The sequence below is a fragment of the Hyaena hyaena genome, unplaced genomic scaffold, assembly GCF_003009895.1.
Source record: "Hyaena hyaena isolate Hyena2069 unplaced genomic scaffold, ASM300989v1 scaffold_896, whole genome shotgun sequence".
Lineage (NCBI taxonomy): Eukaryota > Metazoa > Chordata > Mammalia > Carnivora > Hyaenidae > Hyaena > Hyaena hyaena.
In genome coordinates, this window is record NW_024081528.1 from 648,249 (window position 1) to 671,900 (window position 23,652).

General features: G+C 41.7%; 1 protein-coding gene across 8 annotated transcripts in view; it reads left to right on the forward strand.

The window, feature by feature from the left end:
- Positions 1-12,491: 12,491 nt before the first annotated feature.
- The window catches only part of ANKRD26 (ankyrin repeat domain 26), a 121,381-nt gene continuing 110,220 nt past the window's right edge, over positions 12,492-23,652 (forward strand). For 5 of the 8 annotated variants that reach the window (XM_039220490.1, XM_039220493.1, XM_039220492.1 and 2 more), the window contains exons 1-3: positions 12,492-12,850; positions 17,176-17,290; positions 17,446-17,619. In XM_039220490.1, the coding sequence (XP_039076421.1) occupies positions 12,600-12,850; positions 17,176-17,290; positions 17,446-17,619 (540 nt within the window). In that variant the 5' untranslated portion in view covers positions 12,492-12,599. Of the gene's footprint in view, positions 12,851-13,491; positions 13,505-16,125; positions 16,392-17,175; positions 17,291-17,445; positions 17,620-23,652 lie in introns of those variants that run through there. The other 3 variants (XM_039220496.1, XM_039220495.1, XM_039220497.1) reach the window with 3 other exon arrangements.

Consider the following 23,652-nt stretch of genomic DNA (forward strand, 5'->3'; position numbering starts at 1 on the left):
GAGACACAGAGGAAAGACAGGGAAAAGAGGAGCATACCATATGAAGACAGGTAGAAGGTGGACTGATGTCCCACATCAGAAACTGAAAGAGACAATGAAGGTTCTATACTAGATGTTTTATACAAAGTATGGCCTTGCAGATACCATGATTTCAAAATACTGGCCTCCACAACTGTGAGAATAAATTTCTTTTAAGCCACCAAGTTTGTGTTGTTTATAATAATTTGTTGCAGCAGCCGTAGGAAACTCAGGTAATACTGAAAACATTATGCTAAGTGAAAAAAGCCAGTCACAAAAGACAACATATTCATTTTTAATTTTTATTTTCTTATACTTTGTATGTATATATATATATATGTAATTTTTTTTTTTAAGAAAGAGAGCAAGCAGGGCAGAGACAGAGAAAAGGGGGACAGAGGATCTGAAGTGGGCTCCATGCTGACAGCAGAGAGCCTGATGAGGAGCTCAAAGTCACGAACCATGAGATCATGACCCAAGCCAAAGTTGGATGCTTAACTGACTGAACAACCCAGGCACCCCTATGATTCCATGTATATGAAATGTCCAGAATAGGTAAATCTATCAAGACAGAAAATAGGTTAGTAGTTGCCCAGAGCCAAAGGGTTGGAAGGAAATGGAGAGTAACTGTTAGTGGCTATGGGGTTCCTTTTTGGAGTAATGAAAATGTCTTAACATTGATTGTGCTGCTAGTTGCACAATTCTCTGAATATCCTAAAACTACTGAATTGTACACTTTAAACAGGCAAATTATCCATGAATTATATTTCAATAAAGCTGTTTTAAAAAGCTGTCTGGGTACTGCAAAGTTGTATCTTCATCCTGGATTGGGTAACAAAAAACTGGCAGAGATTAACAAACAGTAAAAGTTAAGTATGAGCGCTACAGGACCTCTTTGGAAGTTCACAGAGAGGCCGTAATGTGCGGTGGAAGAGCAGAAACTGAAAGAACAAGTTGGAGATCTGATAGAGTTGCAGAGTGCCAGGGATGTTTCAGTCCTCAGCCAAGGCAAGTATACTATCCCAAGTTCAGGGCCACTGAGAATATCTAGACTCTAAGATAAGATAGGGACATCAGGTTGTATACCCATGAGGATGTCAATTCTGCAGACCTCACTAAATCCTCATGGGGGTAGCTCTCTGTAGGCCCAGCCTTCCCTTGTAAGTACTAGCACACCCCATGCTGGAAGACTGCAGAGGCTTCTCCCAGACAAGGCAATTGTTTCCTCACAAGCGGTACCCACCTCCTCTCTTGGCAGCCAGGCTAATAATTTGGGTTAAATCTCACTATAACCAGGCTGGGGATGTGCTGGGCTTCATAAAGAAAGAAGCGATTAAACACCGAACAAGCTGTAAGAAGTAGTATGTACAGGCACAAGCTAGAGTGAGTACCCTTGGGATTGGATCTTAAGGGGCTTGATCAAGTGAGATGTTGTGTAAGAGTGGATAAGCAATAAGTCATCGATGTGGAGGCATTGGGAAGGAAACAGGATTTAACAAGCAAGAGTCCTAGGGAATAGAGGTAATTTGCTCCTAGGTTCGATATCAGAACTCAGGAGAAAGCAATACCCAACAGTTGAGTGAAGCAAATGCCTGAGCTACATACAGTTGCAATACCAACTGTCCTACAATTCAGTTTAATACAGTAAGTAACTTACCAAAGTTAGATAGACCCCACAGGTTAAGGGCCTCAGTCTCATATGACTACCCCCACTTCAGATACCAGCCACAGCCCCTAAGTTCCCAGGCTACCTACACTTCTGTACAACTTGGCTACAAACTTGGGGATTCCCATGATCCTCTTTCAGGTTTGATATTTCACTAGAACGACTAGAAAAGTGCTATGTGTATGATTCCTGGTTTATTATAAAAGATAGAAATGGACACCCAGATGAAGAGGTACATAGAGCAGCAAGGTCTGGGGAGGTCAGGGCAAGGTTTCTATGCCCTCCTGAAGCATGCCGCCCCTGTGGCACACTGAGATGTTCACCAACCAGGAAGCTCCCTGAATCTCATTTCAGACTTCTTGTGTGAGGTCTCATTATGTGAGCGTGATTGGTTAAATTATTGGCCATGTGACTGAATTCAGTCTCCAGTCTCCCCTCCTTGGAGGTTGTGGGGACAAAGGAGGCAGGGCTGAAAGTTCCAACCCTCTAATCATGTGGTTGTTTCTTACGGTGATGAATCCTCTTCCTAAAGCTCGCTAGGCCCTCTTCCTGCAATGAGACCTCATTAACACAGACTCAGTTATGGTTAACAGCATTCACGAAAACAGACATTTCTCTCAGGAAATTCTAAGGGGTTTAGGAGTTCTGGGCCAGGAACTGGGCACAATTACAAAGTACATTTTTTACACCATGCCCTAACAGGTGACAGATGAAGGGAAAAGGAGACCAAGGGAAGTGTGCATGCTGGGGTGGATATTTTCTGTGAGGCCAGAAGACCTAACGGAGGACTACATTTCATGGGAGGGCCCAGAAAACACATCAAGACCAACACAAGCATAACAGGATTAAGTTGTTACAAGTGGAGATGGTTAAAAGAGCATTGTGTCCCTTGGAGAAAACTTGTCAGGTGAATGACAAGGGTGTTGCTTAAGACCTACAACCAGTAAAAGGCAAGAATAAAGAAGCAGGGGGATGGGAGCAATTACCCCAGTCAAAACTCTTAATCCCTTGATAATTTCCAGATCTGGAGCCAACTGACTAAAGACGTGGAAGTAGCCTGCAATGCCATGGAAAATATATGCTACAATATTTCCCCAACTTTCTCCAATGGACCTAATGTCATTTCTTGGATGATTCTACACTGGGGAAAATGGAACCCCTGTATGTTATTTGAGAACTATCAGATATAGAGTCTGAGTTGACACTGAAACCTGGAGCCCCAAAACATCATCATAGCTAGGCCATTACAGTAGTTTAGGGGACCAGGTAATAAGTTTAATGTCTGGCTCACAAGGTCTGCACACTTAGCAGTGGTTGTTTCCCAAGTCTTGGAATGTATGATTGGAATTACACTTTTAAGTACATTTTTTTGTTTATTTATTTAAATTTGAGCGAGAGAACACGAGCTAGGGAGAGAGAGAGAGAGAGAGGGTGAGAGAGAGAATCACCAGAAGGCTCCACACTCAGTATGGAGCCCGATGTGGGGCTCGACCTCACAAACTGTGAGATCATGACATGAGCTGAAATCAAGAGTCGCTTGCTTAACCAACTGAGCCACCTAGGTGCTGCATGATTGGGATTAATATACATGGCAGTAGGAATAAACCCCACATAAAAAAAAAAAAAAGAAGAAGAAAGAAAAGAAAAGGGGCACCTGAGTGGCTCAGTCAGTTAAGACTCCGACTTCTGCTCAGGTCACGATCTCACGTTCATGGGTTTCAGCCCTGCGTCGGGCTCTGTGCTGATAGCTCAGAGTCTGGAGGCTGCTTCAGATTCTGTGCCTTCCTCTCTCTCTGCCCCTTCCCTTCTCATGCTCTGTCTCTCTCTGTGTCTCAAAAATTAAAAAATAAAAAATAATAATAAAAAAGAATAACCCCCGCATTAAATACTTGGCATATGGGATACGTATGTGATGGCTCTCATAGCATAAAAGTCCAAGCAGAAACTCTGAAACTGTCTCCAACCTCTCATTTAAGAGAGTAAACCAAAAACAATATTGCGTCTTATGAGAGATGCAGAGGGATAGTGCTACCACTCAAGACCTAAATGGTGAACTCTAGATGGTGAACTCTATCACACTTGTTTGATTCACTCACTTGGCCCCTTCAGAAACTAGATGAATTGTGGAAAATATAGACTACTGTAAACTCAATCATATAGTAGTCCCAATCACAGTTGTTATTGTGGACCTCATATTCCTTCCAGAAGAGACTAATAAGTCCTCAGGTACATGGCATGTCAGTACTGACTTGGCAAATGCATTCTTCTCTATTCCAGTTGTGAACCTGGATCAGAAGGAGTTTGTATTGTATTTATATGACATACACAAAGCATTCATTTTGTTTTGCCAAAGGATTATATTAATTTTCCCACTCTCTGTCATATATTCTTTTTTTTTTAAATTCCTACATTGCTCATTTATTTTTTTAATGTTTATTTATTTATTTATTTATTTTACAAATAGTTTATTGTCAAATTAGTTTCCACATAACACCCAGTGCTCATCCCCACAAGTGCCCTCCTCCATGCCCATCCCCCCCTCCCCCCACACCCATCAGTCCTCAGTTTGTTCTCAGCATTCAAGAGTCTCTCATGGTTTGCCTCTCTCCCTTTCCCCCACCATTTCCCCCCTTCTTTTCCCGATTGGTCCTCTGTTAAGTTCCTCCTAATCCTCCTATACGTGCACACATATGATATTTGTCCTTCTCTGCCTGACTTATTTCGCTCAGCATAACACCCTCAAGGTCCATCCATGTTGCTACACATGGCCAGATTTCATTGTTTCTCATTGCCATGTAGTATTCCATGGTATAGATAAACCACATCTTCTTGATCCATTCATCTGTTGATGGACACTTAGGCTCTTTCCATGTTTTAGCTATTGTGGAGAGTGCTGCTATGAACATTGGGGTACATGTGCTCCTATGCCTCAGCATTTCTGTATCCCTTGGGTAAATTCCTAGCAGTGCTATTGCTGGGTCATAAGGGAGTTCTATTGTTAGTTTCCTGAGGAACCTCCACACTGTTTTCCAGAGGGGCTGTACCAGTTTCCATTCCCACCAACAGTGTAGGAGGGTTCCCGTTTCTCCACATCCTCGCCAGCATCTAGAGTTCTCTGATTTGCTCATTTTAGCCACTCTGACTGGCGTGAGGTGGTATATCTCTGTCATATATTCTGAAATGATCTGGATCGCTTGAACATCCACAGAATATCTCATTGGTCTACTGTATTGATGACATCATGCTAATTTGACACGATGGTGGCTGTAATGCTTTAGGCCTTGGTAAGACCACACGCATTGTCATGTCAGTGACATTTGAGGGGAATCTAGTGGTCAGGGACATGTCAAGGTATTAATTCAGGAGTGAGAGACAAATTCCTGCGTTTTTTTTTTAATTTTTAAAAATATTTTTATTTATTTCTGAGAGAGAGAGAGAGAGACAGTGTGAGCATAGGAGGGTCAGAGAGAGAGGGAGACACAGAATCTGAAGCAGGCTCCAGGCTCTGCACTATCTGTCAGCACAAAGCCTGACACAGGGCTCGAACCCATGAACCATGAGTTCATGACCTGAGCCGAAGTTGGACACTTAACCGACTGAGCCACCCAGGCACCCCAAAATCCTGCATTTTTAATACCTTTTCACAAAGAAGAAAACACAGAAGTGGCTGGCCTCTTTGGGTTCTGGAGGCAGCAAATTTTATACCAGTGTGGGGTGAGGGTGGGGTGGGAAAACAATGTCTGGAGACCCTATTTTTTTTGACACGTCAAAAGCTGTGCATACTTAATGTATAGAATTCAGTGAGTTACGGTGTAAGTATATACCTGTGAAACCATCGTTACCTCAAGGCCATAGACGTAGCCATCACCTCCAAAAGTTTCCTCCCCCTTTATTATTATTTTTTTGTAAGAGCACTTAACACAAGATCTACCCTCCAAGCAAATTTTAAGTATTGTTAGCAGTATTGTTAGCTATAGGCACTATGCTAATAATAGATTCGTCGGGCGACATTTTCCATGGTCACAACTAAGGATGCTCCTGGCATCTAGTTGGCAGCCATCAGGAATGATGCTAAACATCCTACCATACACGAGAGAGCCCCCCACAACAAAGAATTATCCAACCCTATATGTCCATTGTACCCTGTCCTACATGGAGTATTCCTTTCATCCATATACCTTGGTGAAAACTAAAGCATGCAAGACTTGAGTCAGCCCAGAGAAGATGAGTTCTGCAGTTGGTGCAGGCTGTGCTTTAAGATGCCCTGCTGCTTGGGGTGCCTGGGTGGCTCAGTCGGTTAAGCATCATGACTTTGGCTCAGGTCATGATCTCGCGGTTCGTGGGTTCGAGCCCCGNCTTTGGCTCAGGTCATGATCTCACGATTCGTGGGTTCGAGCCTCGTGTTGGACTCTGTGCTGACAGCCAGCTCAGAGCCTGGAGCCTGTCTTCGAATTCTGTGTCTCCCTCTTTCTCTGCCCCTCCCCTGCTCATGTTATCTTTATCTCGCTCTCAAAAATAAATAAAATATGGGTGCCTGGGTGGCTTAGTCGGTTAAGCGTCCGACTTTCGCTTAGGTCATGATCTCGCAGTTCATGGGTTCGAACCCCGCGTCGGGCTCTGTGCTGACTGCCAGCACAGAGCCTGGAGCCTGTTTCAGTCTGTGACTCCCTCTCTCTCTGACCCTCCCCTGCTCACACTGTCTCTCTCTCCTAGAAATGAATAAAACATTAAAAAAAAAAGGAAATGTATTAAAAAAAATAATAAATAAATAAAACATTAAAAAAATTTAAAAAAAAAGAAAGAAGCTCTGCTGCTTTGGTCAGAGGATCCACTAGATACTATGGTATTAGTGGTAGCAGTGGTGAGGGAAAGTTGTCCTTGGATCTTAGGGCAAGCCCCAATAGATGAATTATAGTGTAGGCCCTTGGGGTTCTGATGTTGAGTCTCTCAGATCAGATGCCTTTAGAGCAGTCCTATGATGGACAAAAACCACTTGGTTTTAATCATTCATTCTATGCTCAGTCATTGGCTGGACACAGTCTGGTAGACACAAGGATTTGGTGTGAGTGTTACGGTGGTTATAAAAATGTAGCTTCTGACTACATTTTGAACTATAGTTCAACTGTGCTCTCCATGTTACATCCTCTTGAAGACAAATCTGAACAGTGCAACTCTGTGGCTTCTATATTAGTCTGGGTACAACAGAAGACAGATATGGCATAATATTTTAAACAGTGGAAGTTTAATAGGACCCCTGGGTGGCTTAGTTGGTTAAGCGTGTGACTTCAGTTCAGGTCATGATCTCACAGTTTGTGAGTTTGAGCCCTCTGTTGGGCTCCGCGCTCATAGCGTGGAGCCTGCTTGGGATTCTCTCTCTCCCTCTCTCTGCCCCTCCTCCATCCACACACTCTCTGTCTCTCTCTCTCTCTCTCAAAATTAAGAAAAAAAACAGAGAAAGTTTCATATAAAGGATTATAAAACTACAAGGGGTGCCTGGGTGGCTCAGTCGGTTAAGCGTCCGACTTCGGCTCAGGTCATGATCTCATGGTTCATGGGTTTGAGCCCCACGTCAGCTCTGTGCTGACAACTAGCTCAGAGCCTGGAGCCTGCTTCAGATTCTGTGTCTCCCTCTCTCTCTGACCCTCCCCTGCTCACACTGTTTTTCTCTCTCTCTCTCAGAAATAAATAAAAACATTGAAAAAAGAATTATAAAACTATGGTGGGATAGTAATTAAAATATCGAAAGAGAGCTCTGAAGGGTACCGTAGGGCTGAAAGACAGTATCACAAAAGGGGTAACTTGAGGGTGTTCAAACTTATTGAAGAAGGTGTGATTGCAACACAATGAATAGCAGAGAAGTTTGAGTCCTGTATGTCTGATTTCCTCTGTGCATCCAATTACTAACTTCAACACATCTGTGTCCCAGTGGGTTGTTCCTGTTTACCTGGAGACTGAGAAGTGGAGTTAGCCTATGTTCTGGTGTGCTGTGTTTTACTTCTTGCTGTCCCTCGGCACCAACATCAGAAATACTCTGCCCTTGCTCTGCACTCCCAGAGCATACAGTCCTGACCAACCAGTGACCCTTCTAACCTGGATACCATGCCCCTGGGAAAATGCTCTTGACACCCTACTCTCTTTGTGCACCCAGTCTTCAGCCTTAACTCTGCTATATCCCTGAGGTGTTTGCTGCACCCTTCTGGACATGGATAAGATATACTGGAAGCTCTGCACTGCTCTGCTGGTAGGTGGGCTCCTTGTGCCCTGACCTGTCTATTCTGACATTCAGAATGTCAGAACCTGACATTCATCTGTCACATGGGGCTCCCTGCACTCCTGAAGAACATTTCTTGCTTGCATGATGACTAGCATGGACCAGCTTTGGCCTAGGCAACTCAGTGAACTGCATCCACACCATCATCAATGAGGTCTGAATCTCAGCCTTGGGATATGGGCCACCTATTGGGTCATCTTTCTTGGGTCATTTTGCACCCGAGAGTATTTAGATAGCTTTCACGTTTATAGTTGACCTACTGTTAGAGTTAATATTTTTTTATATTAAACTTTGCCTGTTCAAATTACCAATAAGTTGTTTCTTTCCTGATTGGACTCTCACTGATACATTATCCCTTCCTTCTGGAATGTGCTCTACTGGCTAACCCTTATTCATTCTTTAAGTTTTAGCTTTTTTTTTTTTTTAACTTTATTTTGAAAGAGAGAACAAGGTGGGGAGGAGCAGAGAGAGAGGGACAGAGGATCCAAAGCGGGCTCTGTGCTGACAGCAGAGAGCCTGATATCGGGCTAGAACTCAAGAACCATTAGTTCATGACCTGAGTCAAAGTTGGACGCTTAACCAACTCATGGCTCACCACCCATATGTCCTGAAGTTTTAGCTATGATATTACTTCTTCCTGTGCATCATTCCCTGAATCACCACCTTCATCTTTACATGACTCTGTAGATCCTTTGCACTCACCCTAAATGTGGCACTAAATATAAAACTCTACCTTCCTGAACATAAGAATGCCATGTTTGTTATTTCTTCACTGAATGTATCACAATGCTAGAATAAATAAGGTTCGCAGTACATGTTTCTGTTTTACCTTTATGGTCCCCTGATGTAGTTCTCCCTGGTCAGGAATCTGCAGTGACAATGGAAAATCAGCCTCAATACACTTAAGCCCTCATATTGTAATCATGGTTTAATTACAATATACTTTGTTTTCCTCCACAGATACAGTGGAATGCAAGGGAAGACATATCCAAAAGAATGAGTGAAGTAGCTGTGGAAAAGCATTTTTTAAAAAATATTTTTATTTCTAGGAGGGAGAGAGAGACAGCGTGAACAGGGGGTGGTCAGAGAGAGAGGGAGACACAGACCCTGAAATAGGCTCCAGGCTCTGAGCTGGCTGTCAGCACAGAGCCCGATGCAGGGCTCGAACCCACGAACCACGAGATCATGACCTAAGTGAAAGTCGGACGCTTAACCGACTAAGCCACCCAGGCGCCCCTGTGGAAAAGCATTTGATCAACTTCTTGGTAACTTTTTTTTCTTTCTTTTTTCATTCTATCTCTTTTTCTTTTGTTTAAAGTTTATTTATTTTGAGAGAGACAGAGAAAGTGCATGGGGGTAGGGGGGGGGAGAGAGAGAGAGAGAGAGAGAGAGAGAGAATCCCAAGCAGACTCTGCCCTGACACCACAGAGCCAGATGCAGGGCTAAATCTCATGAACCATGCGTTCATGACCAGAACCAAAATCAAGGGTTGGGTGCTCACCCAGCTGAGCCAACCAGGTGCCCCTCATAGTGCATGTTAAAGATTGACAAGAGTGGGACATAGCAATGTGGAAACTTAAATGTGAGATAGGAAATAATCAAAACCCTGGAGGAGAAAACAGGCAACAACATCTTTGACTTCCGCTGCAGCAATTTCTTGCTCAACACATCTCCGAAGACAAGGGAAATAATAAAGCAAAAATGAACTATAGGGATCTTATCAAGATAAAAAGCTTCTGCACGGCAAAGGAAACAATCAACAGAACTAAAAGGGAACTGACAGAATGGGAGAAGGTATTTCCTTTTTTTTTTTTTTTTTAAATATTTTTTTTTATTTATTTCTAGGAGAGAGAGAGCGTGAGCAGGGGAGGGTCAGAGAGAGAGGGAGACACAGACTCTGAAACAGGCTCCAGGCTCTGAGCTGGCAGTCAGCACAGAGCCCGACGCGGGGCTCGAACCCACGAACCGCGAGATCATGACCTAAGCGAAAGTCGGACGCTTAACCGACTAAGCCACCCAGGCGCCCCGGGAGAAGGTATTTCCAAACGACATATCAGATAAAGGGTTAGTATCCAAAATCTATAAAGAACTTACCGAACTCAATACATGAAAAACAAATAATCCAGTGAAGAAATGAGCAGAAGACATGAATAGACACTTTTCCAGAGGAGACATCCATATGGCCAACAGATGCATGAAAAGATGCTGTTGGTTAACTCTTAAAAAGAAGATAATGGGTGCCTGGGTGGTTCAGTTAGTTGAACGTCTGACTCTTGATTTCACCTGATCAAGATCTCACAGTTTATGAGTTGGACCCCTACATTAGGTTCTGCACTGACGGCCTAGAGCCTGCTTGAGATTCTCTCTCTCTCTCTGCAACTCTCCCACTCATACACACATGTGCACACACACACATTCTCTCTCTTTCTCTCTTTCTCATTCTCAAAAATAATCTAAAAAAAAAAAAAAACAGAAAAAAGAGAAGACACTCATGACAGCCTTGAACTGTAATGAGAAAACCATAGGTAAGGGATTTGTTAGAGCATTCATATCTCATTTGTTTTTTATCATAAAAGAAATATTACACAAACCCATCAATTACATTAGTATAACTATTAAATGAGTATGTAGCAAATATGAACCAGGATATATTTGAATCTTAGATAGTAATAGGAGTTCTAATCAAGAGCTTTCTAGAGGACATCTGTTCTAGATATGAAAATAATTTCCACAGAAGTCTGGGAATGGGAAATCCTAGGTTTCAATTGATTGGGAGAAACTCTTTGGGGATCCACATAGCATTTGACTGAGGAACACAGAAGCTCAGAGTTGGCCTCCGATAGACACTTTGAGTATCTCTTATCAAAGGAAAAACAGTAGAGTCAACCAAATTCTACAACTTAGCTGGAGTCCTGGTGTGGAGTCCCGGACTCACCTGCTAACGTCTTTGGCCCGCATTCCAGGCTGCATTAGGACCTGTCAGAGTCTTCTCATCAGATGTCTTTACAGAGAGCCTTTACTGGTCTCCTAAGTCACCCTGGAGAATTGTGAGGAGACAACTAAGAGACAAGAGATGCTTTTCTAGTTGGGCACCTGGAGGAGGGAAATGCTTGGTGGTCGTAGTTGAAACCATTCACACACACCAAAACCATTTGGTCTGGCTAAGAGGCATAGGCCTGAGAAATGGTTTGTTTTTGTTTCTTTGTTTTTGTTTTCTGCTCTTTGACCAGTGAAGATTCCTGTCTTGTTACACACCTCCCCAGCAGGGACTCTAGGGCTCTCCAGATCTCAGGAAATTCTGCTGAAGATGAGACACTTGGTTTCTGAGTTGCTAATTCCAAACAACTTTCTGTCAAATCATTTTACCTGCAAACACACAATGACATTAAATGGACTCTGGAGAATAAGTACCTAAATTAATATCTGTGCATTTGCCTTGCTCTAAAATATGGACACCCAATTTTCTAATTTTGCTGGTGCATCTTGTGCAACAGTGGTTTCTGTTCATTTTTATTTTGGTCAATTCTTTTTTTTTTTTTTTAAAGTAAGGTCTATGTCCAATATGGGGCTTGGGCTCACAAGTGCAAGATAAATGAGTTGCATGCTCTAGTAAATGGAGCCAGCCAGAGGCTCCTACTTTGGTTAATTCTTCAAATCATTAACAAATGTAATAGGAATCTGGTGAGTTTTGGGTGACTGGTTTCGTATTAGCCGTTGTCAGAAGTTAAAATAGTAGTGTAGTGATGCAAGAAGCAGACTAGTCAATGGAACAGAAGGTAAAACCCGGAAACAAAAAACATATCTGAGAATATAATTTACGACCAAGTGGCACTTCAAACTACGTGAGAAAGATGGCTTATTTCAGACAGGCAAATAAACAGTTTTTTAAAAATTTCTAAACTGTTACAACGTGCTCCAAAATAAATCTTGCATTAATTAAAGATTTAAGTGGGAAATAACAGCAACAAAGAAAAGTAAAGAAAACGTAAACGGAAGGCTGGGCCAACGGGGAGGATAAGAGGTGTGCAGAAATGTGTCTTCATTTCATCTGGAGAATGCACTGTTTTCCCTCCTCATGAGTTTGCACTTGATGACACACGCTGCCAAAGTGTCTGACCAAGAAAATGCCTTCAGTTCCTGCAGCTGCTAAATTCTCTGGAGACCGGCTAGGGCCCAAAGGGATATGGAAGAGGAATAAACTGAGGGATAAGCAGATGTAGAGAGCTTTTTGCAGGGAAGTGTTCTGGGGGACGCCGTCTTCAGCATCCCCAAGTTTCGCGCCCCTCTAGCCCCAGTGGTCTACAGGGACTGCCTTTCCACACCCGCGATTCTAACTTTGCAAACGCCCGGAAACGCCCAGCTAACTCCAACCTAAAGCGGCCCAGCCCTCTCCCAACCAATCGCTGAGATTTGAGAGGTTTGGGCCTCGCACATGCGCTTTGGGCCCCCTTGACCGCTAGGCCTCTGTGCGCACGCGCCGTCTTCTGTCCTCTAAAGCGAGCAAGCGCACTTGTGTTTGGCGCTGTTGCTTGGTTACATTTATTGCGGGCTGAAAAACTGTTGGGATATTGTGGCGACGCAGGTTTGGCTTAAGTGAAAACCCGAGGGAGAGGTGAAGTCTCTGTGAACCCCAAAGTGTGCGTAATGAAGAAGATTTTTGGCTTAGGGGCTAAGAAGGGTGAGTCGCCCTTGGGCTCCACTTGTAGCTCCCGGCGGAACGGAAAGGATGTTGCGAGAGAGAGTAACACACTCGGCAGCTCCCAGAGCGGCTACCACATCCGGGAGAGAGATCTTGGGAAGCTTCATCGGGCCGCCAACGTGGGCAACGTTGCCAAAGTACAACATATTCTCTGGTTTGGGAGCAAAGGCCTGGACGAGCGAGATAGAAAGCGCAGGTGATAGGGACTTGGAGGCTGGCGGGGAGGAGGCGGGAGGGACCTGGGAGAAACGCGCACCTGGTCTGGCTCTGCCTGTGGAGCTGAGCCCTCCCGGCAGCGAGGGCGCTGGGTCCCCTTCCCCCCTGAGGCCCCGCAGCACCTGGGTCGTGGGCGCATTATCTGGTGTGGCGCCCACGCCCACAGGTTGAGCGGCAGAAACAAAAGCTTCAGCTGCCTTCTTGGCACTTAGTCCTCATTCCCCAAAAGACCACGTTCCGTCCCGTCAAGGTGGACGGGATTTAACCCAATTTCCATAGGAATAGACACGAAATTAAGTATGTACAACTTTTTATTTTTAATGGACTCGTTTTATACCATAATGTTACAGTAAAGTGCAAAATGGGAAAAATAATCCCCATAATCGGCTTCTGTGCTAAAAATTCTTTGGATAAAATCCAGGATCCAGTTTATGTCTGTGTCCGCTTATGTATGTGTGTTACTTGCTGAAGGACCTCGGAAGGAAATTTTGACCTGAAAGATGGCTCTGTCCGTGAACAGGAAGACTCATTTTTCTCAAAATGTGTACTCTTCCTGTACTGATCCGATTTACATAAAACAAATGAAAGCATCATGGTTTTAAGGATTTTGAGCTACGCATGCTCTTAGTGTGACGTAATTAAAATTTTTGGAATCACCATATTGTACATCTGAAACTAATATAACACTGTGTGTTAACTACCTGGCATAAAAATAAGAACTTCAGGTTTTTTTTGTTTTGTTTTGTTTCTTAGGACTAGGCAGATCTGCCCTTCCACATATCTCAATGTACCTTAAATTTCCACAAATTATTCGTTTACTAACAGCTGAAAAGGTATAAAGGAGTGGTGCAGATTAGAAAATGAGAACATTCAAATGTATGTAAGATTTTCGAATTTGATACTGATGACCCTTCATATCAGTAGGAAAAGGTGAATTATTCATAAGTAGTGGAGAAACATCCACTATTTGGAGAAAACTTGTTAAAATTTTATCTCCCAAAATTAAGTTCCAGGTGGAATAGGAATTAAAAAATTTGAATACATAAAATAAGAAAAGTACCAGAAAACTCCCAGAAATGCCTATTTACCCATCCTAAGAATGACATGAAAAGGAAGAATTCTGGAGGTGTCTGAGTGGCTCACTTAGTTGAGTGTCTGACTCTTGATTTCGACTCAGGCCATGATCTCATAGGTGCATGAGTTCGAGGTCCACATCCGGCTCTGTGCTGTCAGTTTGGAGCCTGCTTAGGATTGTCTTTTGCCCTCTCTTTCTCTCTCAAAATAAATAAAAATAAGCAGGAATTCTGGAGGTTGATTTAGCAACATACACAGCAAAAGTCTCTATCGGAAAACAATATTAATAAGATAAAGACAGTGCATTTGCAAATATTTGCAGTGTATTTGTATCAGACCAAAAAATAGATCTTCATTTTGCAGGGAAGTCTTTGAAATCAAAATGAAAAAAAAAAAAAAACAACCCTCTGTAGTTTAAAATCGCGCAAAGTACTTCTTTGTATATCTACAAGAGACCAGTGGACATAGGAAAACATAGTGTCCCTGATAAAAAAGAAATTTAAGTTAAAAAGGGAATGAAAATTTCCATCTACGGTTATCCATCTACAACCTTTGTGAAAATAAGGAGTGATGATACTTATACTGCTGCTTAATGTATCAGTTGTTTTTGACTTTCCAACAGACAATTTGGTACATTAAGTAGCACATTTCCAAAATATGTGCTCCTTTTACCCATCTGTTTTATTTATACTAAAATTTATACTTATTTCTTTAGAAAATAACTAGCAGTATATAACATACAATTTGCTTTTCTCAGCACTACTTAAAACAGCAATATATTAAGAACTCCTCTAATGGCTTGTAGAATTAAAGGGCACCATGTCCATAAGATGGGATACTCTGATCACCGAAGGTGCATCGATAATAGATAAACACAGAGATGCAGAGCTGTGCTTTAGTTGATCATTAAGTGAGAAGGAAAAATCAGTTTGATTCTATGTGTACACAAGCAGACTATAGTTTTATGTTAGCCAAAAAAAGAAATGTACAAAATGTGATTAAATTAGTTATTTTTGAGCATTTATATTTAAGAGCATTTTTCTTTTCCTTTAAAAAAATCTAATTTCTACGGGAAAGGTAGAAATCCTTTCCTTTATATAAGTTTTCTTTAAAAATATTGAATTCTCCAGCTGTATTTATCCACTCAGTCCATTTATATATCAGCTAGAAGCTGCACACATGTTCTGTAACAGACATACTCTGCTCAAGATCCTTTCATTCTCAGTCTGTGGTGTCCAGTATGAGCAGGATGAGAAATTGTATTTATTTATTTTCTAAAGATTTTATTTTTATTTTTAAAGTTTATTTATTTTTTATTTTATTTTATTTTATTTTTTTTATGTTTTTTATTTATTTATTTATTTATTTATTTATTTATTTATTTCTAGGAGAGAAAGAGACAGCGCGAACAGGGGAGGGTCAGAGAGAGAGGGAGTCACAGACTGAAACAGGCTCCAGGCTCTGAGCTGGCAGTCAGCACAGAGCCTGACGCGGGGCCCGAACCCACGAACCGCGAGATCATGACCTAAGCGAAAGTTGGATGCTCAACCGACTAAGCCACCCAGGCGCCCCTAAAGTTTATTTATTTTTTGAGAGGGGTGGAATGGGTAGGGGAAACGGAGGGGCAGTGAGAGATTCCCAAGCAGGCCCCGTGGTGAAAGCAGGAACTTTTCAAATAGTCCCGACATGGGGCTTGATCCAGTGAACATGAGATCATGACCTGAGCCAAAATCAAGAGTTGGACGCTGAACAGACTGAGCCACCCAGGCACCCCAGATTTGATTTTATGTATTTTATGTTTTAAATGTTTGTTTATTGTCGACAGTGAAAGCATGAACCTGGGGATGGGGAGAGAGAGAGGAGGGACAGAGGATCTGAAGCAGGCTCTGCACCAGATTTGAGTTTGAAGTAATATCTCTACCCACCGTGGGGCTCAAATGTGTGACTCTGAGATCAAGGTCATATGCTCTGCTGATTGAGCCAGCAAGGCACCCCTAAGATGAGACATTTTAAATTGAAGTGTTCGGATTTATTCTTGATTGAAGTTTTCCTCCTTCCTTTCAAAGTATCTGAAGATAGGACATTGTAAAAGATAACTTTTACCTGCCCTTTTGAAATTTATAATAGTATTTAATACTAATATTGATTATCGGAAATACCTGATTTTCATACAATCTGTAGATCTAAATATTTAGTAAAATGAGCTGTTTTCCTGGTCATTGGAATCCTGAGTTTCCTTTGGGTTCAAGTTCCCTGCAAATCAAAGTAAGAATTACTGCAATTTTTTTTTCTTTTGTTCATTGAGTCCTCTTTTCATAAAGAGCTTTTAAGAACTAAAATTTATTTAAATACCAGTCATCTGACTAGAACTGCAGTAGGCCTATTATATAGACCATCATTTCACATCATTTAAGGCACCAAGATTGTATGACGCCCCATTGTATTATGTATCAATAAAATTTTAAAAAAAAATACTGCCAGTTATAGTTGTAAGACATTTTGCGATATAAATTGCATTCCAGTGTCAGAGATATTAACATGACAAAATGAGCATCTTAGAATCATTGAAACACAGTAATCTTGCTAATCCTTAAAACATACCTGCAAAGTAGATATAACTGTATCACGTCACTGATTAAAGTGTTGTCTTTGTAAAGCAGTAGTAATAGTGAAACTTCTATGATCCAACAATTATTGAGATATTATTTGTGCTACAATCTGTTCTAAACACTTGCATAGATCCTCATTTAAGCATCACAGTGGGGTCTTGTGAGATAACTACTATTTATTTTGTTTCATTTTTTTATTCTTTTTTTAGTAATCTCTACACCTGTGGGGCTTCAACTCACACCTCTGAGATCAAGAGTCATATGCTCTTCAGAGTGAGCTAGCCAGGCGACCTGAGACAACTAGTTTTTTATCCCCATTTTGTTGATGAGGAAACTGAGGATAAGTCTAAGCAATAACTAGTAAGGGATAGAGTTAAAGTAGGATTCAGACCCACATTAAGCTGAATCCCGAGATCATGCTTTTTCTCTTCAGATAGGCTGCTCTTTTATTAATGTGGTGAGTCATCACAAATGAATATTGTCCTTTCTCCAGAGGAAAACGGAGTCTTTGTGTTGGAGGCCAAGGAATAACATGCTACTTAATGTTTACAATGTCATGAATTAATTGCACGTTTTGAGATAGTGCACTGTAATTTCCTAAAAAGTCCTCTCTCTTTTGTAGGACGGCTCTCCATCTGGCCTGTGCCAATGGCCATTCAGAAGTAGTCACTGTCCTAGTGGAGAGGAAATGCCAGCTGAACCTCCGTGACAGTGAAGAAAGGACAGCTCTGATGAAGGTATGTAGCAGCAGCTATGTCTGCCTGAGATGGATTTGAGGTCTTCCTTAGCAGGAAAATGAACTGCCTTGAAACAAAACTAATTGGTGAAACCTGTGGCATGCTTCCTTTAAATCCCAGAATTGACACTCTGTTTCTTGGCATATCACCGACAGGCCGTTCAGTGTCCGGATGAGAAAAGTGTAACTATTCTGCTAGAACACGGTGCCGATCCAAATCTTATGGACAACCGTGGCAACACTGCTCTCCACTATGCTGTCTTTGGGGAGAATATATCAATAGCAGAGAAGCTTCTTTTACACAATGCAGACATTGAAGCCAGGAATAAGGTAAATATCAAATTTATACAATACTTGAAATGTTATATATATACACGTATATATATTTTAGCCACAAAGCATTTTATTTCATACACACACACACACACACACACACACACACACACACAGAATTGTATACATCAGGGCCCATCATCATGGAAATAACTCCAATGCCAAGTCAGGGAGGCCTAGAAAAAGGTGGTGCCCGCGGAAAGGGCAAAGTTGTGTCTCCCAGCCTCCCGTCCACCCAGAGAGAACATCTTCCGGTTAGCACCTACAAGTGGATGGTGGTCTCAGAGCCCGGAGAGGACTAAAGTAGTAGCGGGGAGTGAGGTGATGATGGAGGCTGGTGCTCTGCAGGGGCTTAGGAAAGGGGTGCTGCTGAGGGAGGTGAGAGGGGAGTGGAGACCCAGAGCCAGCAGGGAGAGCTTGGGAGTGTGCACGTGGGAGGGGAAAGCAGCAGGCTGTAGGTGCTGGGCACTCCAGGCGCCAGGGCTCTGAGGTGAGGGCATTGAGGTCGGGACATGTCTTGACACGCAGCAAAGGCATCGACTTGTGCTGGCAGCCACTCTGCCAGCCATGTACCATTACGGGTGCCCCGTTTCGGAGAGTGGCTCCTGCTCAAGCTTGTGTAGCTCCTCAACGGGGTGGTAGCTGAACACGGGGAGCAGATGATGGCCCCGCTTGCTGGTCCACCTGCTTCTTCGACATGCTTCCCTCCCACTGCGCAAGCCCCTGTAGGAACATCCTTGGGTGACACAGATAGGGTCCATTTTCCATATTTGGAAGTTCAAGTATTCCCTGAATGAAAACATTTTGAAATAACCTAATTATCTCAGATTTTACTTTGTTATTATTTTTTAAAAATTATTTTTTAATGTTTTTTTAAATTTATTCCTGAGAGACAGAGAAAGAGAGAGAGAGCGTGAGTGAGCAGGGGAGGCTCAGAGAGAGAGGTAGACACACAATCCGAAGCAGACTCCAGGCTCCGAGCTGTCAGCACAGAGCCCGATGCGGGGCTCGAACTCATGAGCCAAAGTTGGATTGTCAGCCAACTGAGCCACCTAGGCACCCCTAAGGTTTTACTTTAAATAAGGATATTTCTAAAGAAGCATTAGAGAATACAGCTTTGTTTTATATATTTATGGTAAATATTGATGAAAACGTATTTTTTAAAGGTAAAACTTGTTTTGTTTTCTAATTTTTTTTCCCGTCTAGTTTTTTTATTAGTGAAAAATAACACAGGAAAGAAAAATTTGCCCTATGCTTTGTCTTAAAACGCAAAGAAAACAAATGCATTTTACAGTAAAAAGTATTGATGCTGTTGACAAGTTCCTATTTGATAAAAAAAAAGTAGTTAAAAAAGGGATTTATGTATTTATTAAAAAATATTTTAATGTTTCATTTATTTCTGAGAGAGAGAGACACACAGCGTGAGCAGGGGAGGGTCAGAGAGAACGGTAGATACAAATCTGAAGCAGGCTCCAGGCTCTGAGCTGGCTGTCAGCACAGAGCCTGACACGAGGCTTGAATCCACAAACTGTGAGATCATGATCTGAGCTGAAGTCGGATGCTTAACCGACTGAGCCACCCAGGCGCCCCAGAAGGGATTTATTTTTTATTTGCCAAGCCTTAAGAGGGAAAAGGAGGGAGCAGTCAGAGTTATGTGGACCCACTTGGGAATTTGGCAAGTGAGAGGAAATAATAAAAAGAGGCTTTTTTGTTTTTTGTTTTGTTTTCCTTCAGTTCATATATTTAGGCAAGGCGTCTTTAATTTTCAGGGATAATAATTGTTACTTAGGGGAAGAGTGAATTGTAAACCTGCCTAGAGATCAGTTTTTGGAGAACCCTGAGGAAACAGATTGGCAGTGAACAGCTGGTTGGTTAAGTGGCCAAGGATAGGAAAGAACAAAGAATTAACTGGCATAGAGTCCTGTTCTGGCAGAAACAGCCACTTAGGGAGGAGTCTAAACTCTGCTCTGAAATCGAGAATATCTCGACGGGAAGTAAGAAGTTTATAAGTAATGAAATCAAGTTGCATTTTGACTTTACATTTCGTCCCTGTTCTACCCCTTCCCAGGGAAATAAAATGCAGTTTTGATAAGTCACTCTTTTGGCTAAATCCTCAAATGACAGAGGGAGTTGGCCCCATAGATAAGAGATGAGACAGATGTGATTCATACACTAGCTCTTAGCTAGAGCTGTGGTGAATCCCAGTCTCCTGGGGGAAGTTTGGCAAAAATTTTTTTACAGGCCTAAATTCTCCCTTGAAGAGTTTGAGCAAGTCTGGTAACATGTAGACATAGACATTTATATTTAGAAATATATGTTTAAAAATTTTTTTGTTTATTTTTGAAAGAGAGAAGGGGAGAGAGTAGTACACGTGGGAGAAAGGCACAGAGAGAGGGAGACACAGAGGCCGAAGCCCAATCCAGGCTCTGAAGTGTCAGCACAGAGCCCGACGTGGGGCTGGAACTAGTGAACTGGGAGATCATGACCTGAGCCGAAGTCGGATGCTCAACCGACTGAGCCATCCAGGCATCCCTAGAAATATTTTTGTTTTGAAATTGTGCTACAACTCTTGCTTCAGAACTATTGGGGCCCCTGAGTGGCTCAGTCATTTAAACATCCGACTTCGGCTCAGATCATCCTCTCGTGGCTCACAAATTTGAGCCTCATGTTAGGCTCTGTACTGACACACCAGACATTGCCTGGAGCCTGCTTCATAGTCGCTGTCTCTCTTTCTGCGCCTTCCCTCCTCATGTTCTGTCTTTCTCTCTCTCAAAAAGAAGTGGACATTTAAAACAGGAGAAAAAAAAAAAGCTAACTACTGAGTAGAGGGTACCTGGGTGGATCAGTTGGTTAAGCGTCTTACTTCCACTCAGGTCATGATCTCATGGTTTTTGTGTTCGAGCCCCACATTGGGCTCAGCACTGATGGTGCGGAGATGCTTGAGATTCTCTCCCTTTTCCTCCCCCACTCGCTCACACACACGCTCGCTCTCTCTCTCTCTCTCTCTCTCTCAAAATAAATAAATTAATTAAAAAAATCAAAAGAACGACTGAATGGGTAAATATAGTATATCAATTTAGAGATGTCAAAAACCTAAGAAGTCTCTGGAAGAGCTGGAGTGTGAATATGCTATTTCCTTCAGCTTGATACATTGCTACTTCCTTCAACTCTCTCCAAAAACATTAGCCTTTCATCGGTCTCTGCCTCTGTGAGAAGTTAAAATGAATGTTATTGGGGCACTTGGGTGGCTCAGTCGGCTAAGCGTCCAACCTGAGCCCAGGTCATGATCTCATAGTTTGTGGGTTCGAGCCCCGCATTGGGCTCTGTGCTGACAGCTAGCTCAGCACCTGGAGCCTGTCTTCTGATTCTGTATCTCCCTCTCTTTCTGACCCTCCCCTGCCCACAATATCTCTACCTCTCTCTCAAAAATAAATAAAACATTAAAAAAATTAAAAAGAAAAGAAAAGAAAATGAATATTATTGGCTATATCTGTGGGCTTAAGGAATAATTTTTCAACCAACCATCAGTCATTCACTGGCACCCAGAGTTATGGGTAGTCTTTTTATAAGTAGAGTCTAATCCCTTTAAGGATTTTATATCTTTTGTTACCCATTCATTCTATTACCAGATAGTTACTACAAGCAGAGTTTTCCAGACTGCAAGAAAATCTTGAATCTTCTTTATTAGTTGAAACTATGTGATAGACCATCTTATAATGTCTGTTAAATTCACATAGCCCTGGCATAGTCAAAATGGTAGTTTTAAACATCAGAATGTAGCTAGTGACCATACAGTTGAGACTTGTTTGAATAATTTAGTTTCAGCATTCTTGTGAACTAATTTGTCTATTTGATTAATAATCTGGGAGAATTAAACACAAATAGATTGCAGTTTTAATAAGCATTGGAAAAGTTCTTAAAGTGGGTGTTATGACTCTTTTTTCTTTTAATGATTTTAGACAGAGAGAATGTGACTGGGGGACATGGGCAGAGGAGGAGACAGAGAGAGAGAGAGAGAGAGAGAGAGAGAGAGAATCTTAGGCAGGCTCCACACTCAGTGCCAAGTGCGATGTGGGACTGAGTCCCACAACCCTAGGATCATGACCTGAGCTGAAGTGAAGAGTCAGATGCTCACCTAACTGAGCCACCCAGGTGCCCCTCTTATGAGTCTTAATACCAATTTTTATTACATGTTGGGGCCTAAGGGTTTGGTAAAACATGATACTGATCCTTTAAGAAAGTTTTGCGTAAAAATATTTGCTTTATGAACAACCAAATACAAGTGGGCTGTTGACTAAATTTGGATATATTTAGTTTCCTCCGTAAATTGAGTCAGCATTTAAAATGATGACACTGATGCAGAAATCTGGATTTCAGACTTTTCTTATAGAATCACATCTGGTTTTTTGAGCCCATACTGCTGTTTGGTATGCTATGCACTGGCTGCCTTTCTATAGGAGGCCTGTGTCTCTCCAGCTTGCTGCTGTCCCCACCAGGGTTCTTCACCTACTGGAGTCACCTACTCTGCCTCCATAAGCATTGTGTTTGCAATTATTGTTTTATGATATAAACATATATATTTGAAGAGTATGTTAATCAGATCTCTTCTTACACACAGAATCCTTGGTAATTTTTTAAAAATTTATTTTGAGAGAGTGAGAGAGAATCCCCAGGAGGCACTGGGTTTGAACTCATGAATTGTGAGATCATGACCTGAGCCAAAGTCAAGAGTCAGACGCTTCACTGACTGAGCTACCCAGGCACCCATGTTTTCTGGGATAGTTTGATAAAGATTTTAAGATTTTCAAGATAATAATTTAAATATATGTTTTGTATTTTATGTTAATGTCTTAGGAATAAGATTGAATTTTCCAAGTTAGAATTTATATGTTGTTTTTTTATTCTGTTCTAGTCTAGTCTATTTATTTATGTTTTAATGTTTATTTTTGAAGGAGAGAAAGTGAGCAAGGGTACACACACGCGTGGGGAGGGGCTGAGAGAAAGGGAGACACCAAATCTAAATCAGACTCCCGGCTCTGAGCTGTCAGCATAGGCATAGAGCCCCCTCTGGGGCTTGCACTCACAAACTGTGAGACATGACCTGACCCAACGTTGGACTCCTAACTGACTGAGCGACCCAGGTGTTCTTATAAGTTGGTTTTAAAAACCCCTTTTTCTTATGTGGAAACTAATTTGACAATAAACTATTTGTAAAAAAAAAAGAATAAAAGATTGATATAAAAAGAAAAAAAAAACCCTTTTTCCTTATGTGTAATATAAACATATTCCTAGTGGAATATTTGCAAGCCATATTAGATTTATCATGGTTATACTTGAATAAGTTATGCATGTTGCAGACACCATAATCTTTGTCCTCAGCATTGTTCACTAAAAATGCAAATAATTTAGTAGCTTTCCTGATGCTAAAAATGATCTGTATAAACCAGTATTCGAATTTTTATTGATAAGTCGTGATATTTTTATTTCTGATTTATATTTTGCCTACAATATCGAGTAAGTAGCTATTACAGTGGAAACTAGAATCCAAACAGATTTTTTTAGAAGTAGATATGCATAAGGGTCCCAGAATTATTATAATTGAGAAAAACACTTAACACTGAGCTTTCTATCAGATGAGATACTAGGAGAAGGGCATGGACGATTTAATATTAAGTAATCAAGGTTCATTTGAAGCCTGTCTCTTTGAGTTCACAGCCCATCTCCTTAGTGACCCATTTGGAGCAGAAATGCCTTATGTTGACATCTCGGATGTCAGTGGACCCTGATACCATTGATAGAGGAGAAGCAGGTTTGCATCACGTGGAGACATGACCTTTCTCAGAAAGCTCTGAAAACTATATCCTTGAAACTCTCCTCAAAGGTTAATGTTTGCCCCGAAATGTATTATCAAATGGAGATTAAGCAGATTTAAATGGATTTCTCTAATTCTAGACATATAATGGAGTTCTGTAATATTTCTCAAACATAGATGATCATGAAATCTTTGCATTGGGGCATACATAGTACTTG